Consider the following 10,785-nt stretch of genomic DNA (forward strand, 5'->3'; position numbering starts at 1 on the left):
GCGCGCTGCTGACAGCCTTATAAATAGTCGCCTTTGCGGGCGGCCGGCGAGGACGGGCAGGGCACCACTGGCCCCGGCGCCCGCCGCACCCCTCCCCCAGGTCAGTGTGTGCCCGTGTGCATGTCTGGGCGCGCGGGGGGCGCCTCTGCGGGGCGTGGGGAAGCCGCGCGCGCCAGGGGGGCGCCAGCCTGTGTGTGTCGGGGCATCCTTGGGGTTTGTGCGGCTGTGTGTTTGTGTCGGTGGTTATGATCCGTGTGTATTTTGGCCTGTCTGTCCTCCCAGTCTCTGCTCTGGGTGTTTGTGCCACCCTGCGTGTGCCCCTGTAGGGGGATGTGTGTTGCCGTCCTTCCTAGCCTCCTAGACAGTCGCCCCTTTGTCCCGGCTGGCACTCCTGGGGCTGGGGCTCCAGGTCCCTGCCCTTGGCACGTCCCAGCTGGGGCCCGGGGAAGGGGGCTGTGGCCTGACTCCCTGCCCCGGAGGACCTGGCAGGGGCAGCCTTTGTGATTGGAGGAGCTGTCCTGCCATGTCATTTTGAGTGCTGGGGGGGGGGAGAACGGGGGGGGGGGGGGACGGGAAGCCCCCCTGGATGATTGGTGAGGGCTCTAAGGGAGCCCTAGGGCCACCTTTTCTGAGCACTGCTCAGAGATCCACTCAGGACTCTCCAGCAGGAGCGGGTCACGGCCTGGGGATACAGGCCCAGAGAGGGGACACCAGGTGCCCAAGGTCACACAGCTGAGCGATGAGCCCTTAGGTCGCTGTCCCCCCGGGCCCCTGTTCCCCAGGCCCCTCGGCAGACCACCCAGTCATGAGAGGAGTTGCTGCAGCCTGGCTCGGGGGCCTTATACGGTCTGGGTGCTGAGCCTGTAACCCAACTCCGTCCTGGACCCCTGGCCTCTGTGATGCCTCCTCACGACTCGAGTTATTTTGGACGAAGGAAGTGGCAGGTGCCAGCAGGACAGAGGGGCTTAGGTTACTGGGAAGAGGCAAGGCAAGGTGGGTTGGAGGCCACTCCTCAGGGTCACTGCAGGCTCTCCCTGGCCTGGGGACCCTCCTCCTCCCTTGCCAGCTGCTGCGGGCCATTGGCAGCGTCTGCCCTTCCCTAAGCACACTCAGCAGGAAAAAGGCTATAACTCATGGCCCATGAGTGGTAGGACAGCCAATAAACCTGCTGAAAGACCTACTGGGTGCCAGGCCTAAAGCAGCAGAAAATGCAACCCTGAGTTTGACCCCAGCCTGGCTCTGGAGCAAGTTTCTCCTTCTCTCCGAGCCTCAAATCCATTCCAAGACAGCTGGGAGGTGGAGTGAGGCCCCCAGCCCTATGCTCAGCCTGGGGCCAGGCCCGGTCTGGTGGGGCACACAGGCCTGCAGTTCCACAGAGAGGTCCGATACCGTGTGGTATGTGCTATGCTGGGGGCGTTCAAAGGAGGCACCTGCCAGTGTGGGAGCGGAGGACAGAGTCCAGGAAGACTTCCTGAAGGAGGTGACACCTGAACCGGGTCCTAAACAATAGCACCTGGGGAGAGGCATCCAGGCATCAGGTGCAACAGTAGCTGGGCCTGGAGGTGGGAAGCAGTCATGGTGGGTGAGGAAGCTCCAAGCGGTTCAAGCGGTGGCTGTGAAGGCTGCGGGGGGGGGGGGGGGGGCAGGTTACTGAGTCCTGTCAGCCATGTTAGGGGCCCAGGCTTTATCTTGGGAGCCAAGGAGCCACAAGTGGAAGGGTTTTAAGCAGGTGAGCGATGTGGTCTGATGCTTATCACAGAAAATCCTTCGGACTGCCTGGTGGGGTATGGAGAGACCCACGGGAGGCTGGGGCAGTGGCCAGGTGCCCTGCTTGGAACAAGGAAGTGGTGTTGAGGACACAGACTGCAGAGAGGATCGGGAGCAAGAGGGTTGGGATGTGGGTGTGCAGGGTGGAAGTCGGGTGTGAGAGAAGACAGGGCCTCTGGCTGGGTAATAGGGCACGGAGCTGGGGACGTGGGAAGGTCTTGGGGCCTGTCCAGGGGCTGTAGACTCACAGGGCTGGGGAGGGAGGCCGGGGCTGCCTGGGCAGAGGCAGGGGTCCTGGGAACCTGAAGCCAAAGTGAGAGCGAGGAGTAAAGGGCCTGGGGTTGCAGGCATGCCAGGCGGGAGGAATGCTGTGGCAGGCGTCAAAGGTCAAGGCAAGAGTGGCTGTGATGGTAGCTGGTAGCCTTGGGGAGGGCCGGGGGGGGTGGGGGGTGGGGAATGGAGGCCGGAGGTGTGTAGGTGGTAACTGTAGGTGGGAGGGGACGTTGAAGCAGAGTGGGGTCCCCAGAGGGGTCGAGGTGGACTCACATGCTGAGGAACACGGTCCTCGAGGGGGTGAGGGGGCAGGGGCCATGTGGGGGGTGGTGAGAGCCGGGGATCCCCCATGACAGCTGTACAGGGCTGTGTCCCCCCTGAGCAGCTCCTACAGCTTCCTCCCCCTCGGGCCTCCGTGATGTCCCTTTGAGCATCCTTGTCCAAACCCCACCCCAGGTGGGATGTATTGCAGCTCAAGACCCCCTCTCTGGCCTCCACAAGTCTTTCCTCCTGGCCCCGGGGGAGCATCACCAAGGTGTTAGGCAGATGCCTGTGTTCTGGGACTCACAAAGGGAGCGGCCCAGCAGGTGCTGATGTCACTGTTTCCGTCCCTCAGCACCGCCCTCACCACCCGGCTCCTCCAGCGGGAAAAGGTGGACAGGAGGGGGCTGCCGCCCTCTTGTTACAGGTGAGGCAGCGGACACACACGGAGGAAAGGTGACTTTCCCGAGGTCACCCAACCTGCCGGGGGCCTTCGCTGCCCGGTGCCGCTGGGACCATCAGGGCCTGGCGCACACCGTGGGGCTGGGCAGGAGCAGAGGCAGGATGGAGGAGAGCCCCCCTCACCGACCCCACCTGTGCCCTTGTCTTGCAGAGCGCTGACTCGGCTCCCCGGACCCCAGCAGGATGGAAGGTACTGAGTCTCTTCTTTGCTGCTCATTGCCTGGGCCTCGGTGTGCCCATCTGTTAAGGGGGCGTGCTTTCAGGAGACATTCTGGGAAGGGTTGGGGGAGCTTCTGGGGCCGCCACAGGGGCCCGTCTGGGAGCCTCCGACATCCTCCTCAGGCATCTCACGGGATGCGCCAGCGCCAGGATTAATTTCAGAAGCGATGAGGCCTCCTTGAGGCTCCTGAGGGCCCCACGGCTCACCTCCTACACTGGTATTTATAGAGCTGAATCCCTGCCTCTTTCTAGAAAGGGTGGGCGCTAGCAAGGGGAGGCTAGCCCTGGGGAGAGGCCCCAAGTGTGTAAATGCCAAGCCTAACAAGGACGAGGCAGCGCCCAACGCCTCTGTGGGACTCAGTCTCCCCGTTGTCCAGAGAGGGTGGGTCTTGAGGATGTCTGGGGCCCTCCTGGCTGCTATGGGCTGGGACCTGGAGGGAGACATGGGGCCAGCAGGGAGCCTGGCAGGCCCGCCTCCTGGCGGCATCACGGCCCCATCCTTGGCGTTGTGCCTCAGCCTGGGTGGCCCTTAAAGGAGCCCGCTGCTGCCGCCCGAGCCGGCGGTCACCCTGCCACCCCTCGGGCTCCGAACAGCAGCTGCCGCCGGGCTGTGGCCTCCCCCACCTCCAGGTGGTTGCCGGCCCACGGCAGGCAGCGGATGGGAGCCCTCGGGAGAAGTTGTTCTTTTTTTTTTTTTTTTTTTTTTAATTTTTTTTTTCGACATTTATTTATTTTTGGGACAGAGAGAGACAGAGCATGAACGGGGGAGGGGCAGAGAGAGAGGGAGACACAGAATCGGAAACAGGCTCCAGGCTCTGAGCCATCATCAGCCCAGAGCCCGACGCGGGGCTCGAACTCCCGGACCGCGAGATCGTGACCTGGCTGAAGTCGGACGCTTAACCGACTGCGCCACCCAGGCGCCCCGGGAGAAGTTGTTCTACAGATAACTCCTCTGGGTTTCCAGCCTCGGGGCCAGAGGGCCCCTGGGAGCTGCCAGGCCTTCGTCAGTGGGGAGGGACAGAGAGCCAGAGAGGGCCGGGGACTCCTTTCCTAAGGTTACGCAGTGAGGACCTTCTTCTCCCCTGAGAAGAGGGGAAGGCCGGGCCGCCTGGGAAGAGGGCCCAGCTTCCGGTTCTGGGTCTGGCGCCCTTGGAGCAGGCCTCAGTTTCCCTCCGTCTGGTGAGGCTGTGGTCCTGCTGAGTTCTAAGGGCGGGGCTGAGGCGGGAGCATCAGCGCACCTCCCACTCTGGGCAAGGGTTCTTTGTGCCCACCGCAGCCGGCTTCCCTGGCAACCGTCTCCGGGGCAACGTATGTTGTGGTTGCCGACTCCACGTTTGAACCGCCCAGGCCCAGGGAAGGCGGGCGATGGGCAGGCCTGGGCTCTGGGAGGGAAAGGGTAGGGGACACAGCAGAACGGGAACCATGGGGGCCTGCTGCGTGAGAAACCTCCACAACACGGAAGACTGTAAGGCCAGAGGTGACCCGCCCTTGCCCAGCCGCCCACAGGGAGGGGCTGCGAGGGTGGGCGTCCAAGCCCCTCAGTGGCTCCAGGCTTTAGAGGGCCCGGCCCAGGCCTGTCCCTCCCGAGGTGCTGTTTGCCAAGCGAGTGACTGAACTCTGTTCCCCTCTTCTCCCCCACAGAGAAGCTGAAGAAAACCAAGATCATCTTTGTGGTGGGTGAGTCCAAGGCAGGCGGGGAAGGCGGCCAGCAGGGAGGCTCTTTGCAGGCGTCGGTGGGAGCCTGGGCCTGGGGTGGCACCCCGGGGCGCTGCCCCCTCTCTGCGGGGTGACCCTATCCCTGCGGCGGCCCCATTTCCTGGGGCTTCTGAACGGGTGGGTGCTTGCAGGAGGGCCCGGCTCGGGGAAGGGCACCCAGTGTGAGAAGATTGTCCAGAAGTACGGCTACACCCACCTCTCCACCGGGGACCTCCTGCGGGCCGAGGTCAGCTCGGGCTCGGCCAGGGGCAAGATGCTGTCGGAAATCATGGAGAAGGGGCAGCTGGTGCCACTGGTGAGTGGGCCCGGTGGGGTGGGGGGTGATGGTGGCCCTGAGTGGGCTCCAGCCGGCAGAGCCCATGGCACTCTGCCTTGACCTTCCCTGGCTCCAAACACTCCTGGCTTTGGTCCTCATGGCCCTCGGCAGAAAATTCCTTCTAGAAGCTCCCAGAGCCTCTAGGACCCTGCCCTGCTGACCCCTTTAGCCTCACTCCACCCACTCAACCCCCCTCTCCCCAGCTCTCCGCCCTCCAGCTGCCCTGGCCTTTCTGTCCCGTCCAACTCATTATATTCCTTCCTGCCTGGAATGTTCTTTCCTCCTCAGCTTTCAGACCCTCCTGGCTCCACAGATTTGGGCTCAGACCCCCTAATTTTATCACTCCTTCTCTGCCCATTCAACCTGTGCCATGTTTGGAAATTGATGAACCGGCCTCACCACACTGTGAGCTTCTTGAGAAAGGCCTGCTTTGTTCACAGTGGTGTCCTCAGAGCCCTGGACGGGAGCTGGCGGGGAACAGGGGCTCCATCGATATTATTGAATGAATGAATGAATGAATGAATGGGTGAATGAATGATTTAATCAGCCAGTCAAGCCTTCACATCCAAAGGAAGCTTCCTGGAGAGAGAGGCTTGTTTGGAACTTCTTTATTAGGGCAGAGGCCTAGAAGAAGGCGGAGGGAGAGGGGCTCATGACCCCTCCATCTTTTCCGGTGCCCCCAGGAGACAGTGTTGGACATGCTCCGAGATGCCATGGTGGCCAAGGTAGATACTTCCAAAGGCTTCCTGATCGATGGCTACCCTCGGGAAGTACAGCAGGGAGAGGAGTTTGAACGGAAGGTAAGTGCAACTTGGTGGGTGCATTTGGGAGCTGTGATGTGGGGTGGTCAGGTGGAAAGAGGGCTGCCACGATGGCCAGAGAGAGTTTGGGGCAAAGAGACACTGATTGTGGGGTTGGGGTGGGGAGCGGGGTAAGGAGGGAAACTGGAGAAGACTTTCTGGAAGTCTTTCTAGAAGTTGAGAAGAAAAGTCTAGAAGAGGAGGAAGCACAGGCTGGGGAGCTCACAAACCCGAGCTCAGGTTCCACCTCAACAGGCCTGAGGCCAATCATCCTGCCTCCCTGACCCTCAGTGTCCCCCCCATTTGCAAAATGGGAAGACACAGTTGGCAGCTGCCTTCAGGAGCAGAATGGAGATTAGAGAGAATGTACCCTCCAAAAGTGGGGCTTGGCACCTTACAAACACAGAGGGCCAGGGAGTGGGAGGGACAGGGCTGGAAGGGTCCGGCTGGCATGGGGAGAAGAGAATCTATGGGGCAGGGCAACCAGGACGATGTGGGAGAGGCGACTCAGGCCTGGCTGGAGGCCTCCAGTGCCAGGGAGGGGGGTCCAGTCTCCTTCCATGGGCCGCGGGGAGTCTGTGAAAGGCCTAGAAAAAGTAGGCCTTGAGGATGACGGCCCCGAGTTGCCTGAACAGCTTCCCACCAGGAAAACAGGGTGGGGGCACCTCTCCCAGACATACACACACAGGCCCCAAGCACACGCACGTGTGCGTGCACATACACAGCACAAAGCCACAGGCACATACACACATGCACACAGGCACGCATACATGTGCACACACGTCTGGCAACGCACATACATGTACGTACATGGACACAGCTCACTGATACACAGGGATATACACATACGCACACACGTGGGCACACACACGTACACCCACGCCTCCGGTGTCACAGGTCATACTAGGGAAACAGGGCTGCAAGCAAGTGCAAGGGTGGGGGCTGGGCTCAAGGAGGTTTTCTTGGCAGAGGGACTCCTCCCTGGCCTTGTGGGGAGGACCAGGCATCCCGACAGGATGGGGCAGGACCAGACCCCCAGCCCCCACTTCCCAAGCCTGTGAGGCTGGGGCCACCTTTGGGCTTCCATAACTCTGAGCCTCCTCCAGTGGAAGGAGATTGGATTTCCTGACCTTGAAGTGCCCGCAGGACCTCAAGAAAGTGTCTACCCTGCTCTGGGCCTCGGTTGCCCTGTCTTTGAAATGGAAGCGGGCTGGGCTTCCTTCAGACTGGGAGGCCATGGACCCTGTGGTCAGGTGCTAGGCAACCTCAAGGCACGTCCTGTCATGACCCACCCATACCAGCTGTGTGACGTCACCTCTGACCCTCAGGGCCACATCTAGAAAATGAGATTACTAAAAGTCTCCTTCCTTCCTGGGGCTGTTGGGGGCGCCACTGTGGGTGGTGGGCTCAGCGCAAGGGCCCAGCCCTGCCATGGGCTCCAGGGGTCCCGGCAACACGTCTTCTCAGATCTGGACACCAGGGGGCATCAGGGCCCCACCGAAGGAGGACAGGTCAGCCTCCTTCCTTGCCTTTCCCGGCTTATTCCAACAACAGTGACGTTATTCAGAACCCCCCAGAGCTCGGCAGCCCGTCACCCCTCAGTCAAGTCCTGTCCAGCCCTGCTGTGTCAGACAGATGCCTTGATGTCCTTAGGGGCTCCTGGACTGGCAGGGGAGAGGGACACTAAGTGAATCACCAGAGGCCTCCTGAGACATTCTGGGCAGAGAAGTAAAGGGGACTCAAGAGTGTGCCCCAGAGGGCTGGGGACGGTGGGCGGGGTGGGGGGGCGTGGGTTGCATCTGGGAAGACTGCCCCAGAGGAATGAGATTTTAGCTCAAATCTGAAGGCAAGTACTTGGGATTGAGGATGAGGATTCTTGGCATGAGCGAAGGCCTGGCTTGGGAGGAGGTTGACGAGAGCCTAGACTTCAGAGAATCAGTGTGACTGAAGCCAGGAGAGCAAAGGAGTGGGAAACACAAGGTGAGGAAGGCGGGAGGCCCTCTCTGAGGGCACTGGAGAGCTATGGGAGAGGTTGGAGCAGAGGAGTAGTTTTAGGAAGGTCCTTTAGGCTGCCCTGGGGAAGGGCTTGATGGTCTGATCTGAGTGGGTCTCAGGTGAGGCCTCAGGCATGGGAGGATGGGGAGGAGATGGCCCCCGGGGACGGGAATGGGGCCCCTGTGACTACCGCCCCACCCGCAGATCGGACAGCCCACGCTGCTGCTGTATGTGGACGCAGGCCCTGAGACCATGACCCAGCGGCTCCTGAAGCGCGGAGAGACCAGCGGGCGGGTGGATGACAATGAGGAGACCATCAAGAAGCGACTAGAGACCTACTACAAGGCCACGGAACCTGTCATCGCCTTTTATGAGAAACGTGGCATCGTACGCAAGGTGCGCCCCCTGCAGGCCGCGGGTAGCCCCAGGAATCTGGAGTTTTGCCTGGGTTGGCCAAAATCCCCCTGACCCTGGGCCAGCCCTCCATTCCGGGCCTTGGTTTCCCCGCTGGCTCCGTGATGGGCTGCTGTCCCCTGTGGCTGGGCTCAGAGAGTCAGGCCACACCTCTGGGGGAAGTGAGCCCCTGCCCCAATGAGGCCCGCATGGCCCTCCCCAGCATCTCTGCCCTCCCGGCTGTCTCCCTGCAGGTCAATGCCGAAGGCTCCGTGGACAATGTCTTCTCCCAAGTCTGCACCCACCTGGATGCCCTCAAGTAACAGCACTGGAGCCCCTTCCCCTGCTGCCCGCCCCCCCACCCCCCCACCCCGTGCTGACCTGAGGCTGTCCTGGCCTGAGCTCAACGCCTCCACCCTGCCCGGCTGGAGCACAGACAGAGGAAGCCACTTTATCCTGTTTTCATGGACAGCCAAGCACTAAAGGAATTTCCAAGGACATTCGGTTTTATTCCTTTTTCTTTGCTTTCACTGGAGTTGATCCACGTGATGTGGCCTCCAGCAGCCCCTGACCCTCCCAGTCCTCCTCAAGCCCCTCACCCCACCTCTGCCAGCTGCCCTCCCCTAGTACCAGGGGAAGGAAGACCCAGGGCCCTTCCTCACCCAGGGCATGCTGGGTCTGGGGGTCCCGGGTGACTGAGGCAGGGTCCTTGCTCTCAGGGACTTGTGGTCAGGCAGAGCTGGGCCTTGGCCTGCGTTCCTCTGAACCCTTGCTGTGCGGCCTTGGCCCTGACCCCTCATGTCTCTGAGCATGTTTTCTATGCTGAACCCCACTGGGGCCTGTGTGCAGTAGGCAGTGGGGTTATAGGCTGTGGGGGGCTTCCTGGGCAGTGGGGGTGGCACATGTCAGCTGGCTGGGGAGGCAGTAATTGGCCTCCTGCGTGTAAGAAGTTCTGAGCGTCCGGAAAGGGCATCGAGATGGAAGGGTCCGCGGCACCTCCCTGAGGAGGCGAGACACGAAGGGCCTCCCACCAGTGCCTCCCCGGACGGGTCACAGCCTGCCCTTTCTGAGCCCGTTTCCAAATCTGAGTTAGGGTCCGTGCCCCCTGCACCCCTCCCCTCCCAAGGGTAGGACGAGAACACGCTGAACGGGGGTGTGGGAGGGAGTCACCGGGGCCTGCGGGAGCCGAGACCAGAGCGGCCTTGGGGATGGTGCAGGGCTGGGGTGCTTCGGGGATGCCCCAGAAATCCCTGGGGGAGAAGCACCTTCCCTTTTCTGTTCTTTCACTCTGTGACCTCCTCACCGAGGAAGGCTCAACTTGGTGCTCACGTGTCCTTAACACCCGTCCTAGTCCCCGCCGACTCCCTTTAGAGCCAAGAGAACCTTCAGCGGGCCACACCTGGCTGGACCGAAACGCGACGTGGGGCTGATTGGGCCCAAGGTGTGTCCCCTTTTATTTACGGCAAGCGTGGCCGGTCTCCCTTCTGCATTAGTTATTTAAACTTTCCTTTAAAATAAACATATTTAAGTTACGAAAGGTGAGTCTATTGAAAGAATAACAGCACAAGTAAAGCCAGCACAGGGGAGGTAGGAGAAGGCAGGCGTCGTGGGCGGATGAGCCTTCTGGCCCCGGGTGGGTGCGGGAGGGCAGGTCTCTGCTGCTGGCCTCTGTTCCCCGTGCCAGCTGGGGCGTGCGGGGGGGCCTCGATCTCTCTGTGACCTTCCACCTCCGGCAGCGGGCACATCCGTCCAAGCGGGCTAACACGCGCACACGCACCTAGCGCAGGGCTGCGGGGATCAGCGGGGAAGAGACGCGGAGAAAACACGCCGAAAACGAGCGGCGAAAAACACGCCAAAGATGACGAGGCGCTGCGGAGATCACCTGACAGAAGCATCTTCATCATCTGTGTTTTTTTCTAGTTACTGCACCGTCACTCCAGGTGTGTCCCAGGTGAACGACAATCTAGGCTGACCCCAACTACTGTTCACCGCAGAATCACTTTATGCGCTTAAAACAAGAAGCGGCTTGGGGCGCCTGGGTGGCGCAGTCGGTTAAGCGTCCGACTTCAGCCAGGTCACGATCTCGCGGTCCGCGAGTTCGAGCCCCGCGTCGGGCTCTGGGCTGATGGCTCGGAGCCTGGAGCCTGTTTCCGATTCTGTGTCTCCCTCTCTCTCTGCCCCTCCCCCGTTCATGCTCTGTCTCTGTCCCAAAAATAAATAAACGTTGAAAAAAAAAATAAAAAACAAAAAAAAACCCCAAAAACAAGCGGCTTGAAAAAACACGGAAATGTAAAAGCTCCAGTGACCATCACCCGGTCCCTGCTACCACAGACACTCCCTTTGAGGGTGTCCTCTGTGCGTGTTTTCCAGAGCACTGGGCCGTGCTGGCAAGACAGGCTCATAAGCCGCCACCTGCTGGGATGTGCCCCCCCCCCCTCCACCTCCAGCGCCAGGAGGGGGCCCGTGCTCACAAAACTGAGATCAGTTTTCAGCAGCTGAGTGCACAGGGGTCCCCTGGTGGCAGCGGGTTCCTTGAGCTGGAGCTCTGGAGCGGGGCCTTGAACATTCCTTAGGAGCTCTCTT

General features: G+C 61.1%; 1 protein-coding gene across 3 annotated transcripts; it reads left to right on the forward strand.

Moving 5' to 3' along the window:
* AK1 (adenylate kinase 1) lies at window positions 1-8,702 on the forward strand. 3 transcript variants are annotated; one of them, XM_047829074.1, is made up of 8 exons: window positions 17-100; window positions 2,657-2,728; window positions 2,915-2,953; window positions 4,624-4,659; window positions 4,830-4,993; window positions 5,698-5,814; window positions 8,014-8,205; window positions 8,457-8,702. In XM_047829074.1, exons 3-8 carry the CDS (start codon window positions 2,947-2,949, stop codon window positions 8,523-8,525), a joined length of 585 nt encoding a protein of 194 aa, XP_047685030.1. In that variant the 5' UTR covers window positions 17-100; window positions 2,657-2,728; window positions 2,915-2,946; the 3' UTR covers window positions 8,526-8,702. The 3 variants fall into 3 exon arrangements, with proteins under 3 accessions (XP_047685031.1, XP_047685030.1, XP_047685029.1); XM_047829075.1 differs by lacking the exon at window positions 2,657-2,728 and having other exon boundaries at window positions 1-100; XM_047829073.1 differs by lacking the exons at window positions 17-100; window positions 2,657-2,728; window positions 2,915-2,953 and adding an exon at window positions 4,181-4,459.
* The last annotated feature ends 2,083 nt before the right edge of the window (window positions 8,703-10,785 follow it).

This window comes from Prionailurus viverrinus, chromosome D4 (genome assembly GCF_022837055.1).
Source record: "Prionailurus viverrinus isolate Anna chromosome D4, UM_Priviv_1.0, whole genome shotgun sequence".
In the NCBI taxonomy this organism is placed as follows: domain Eukaryota; kingdom Metazoa; phylum Chordata; class Mammalia; order Carnivora; family Felidae; genus Prionailurus; species Prionailurus viverrinus.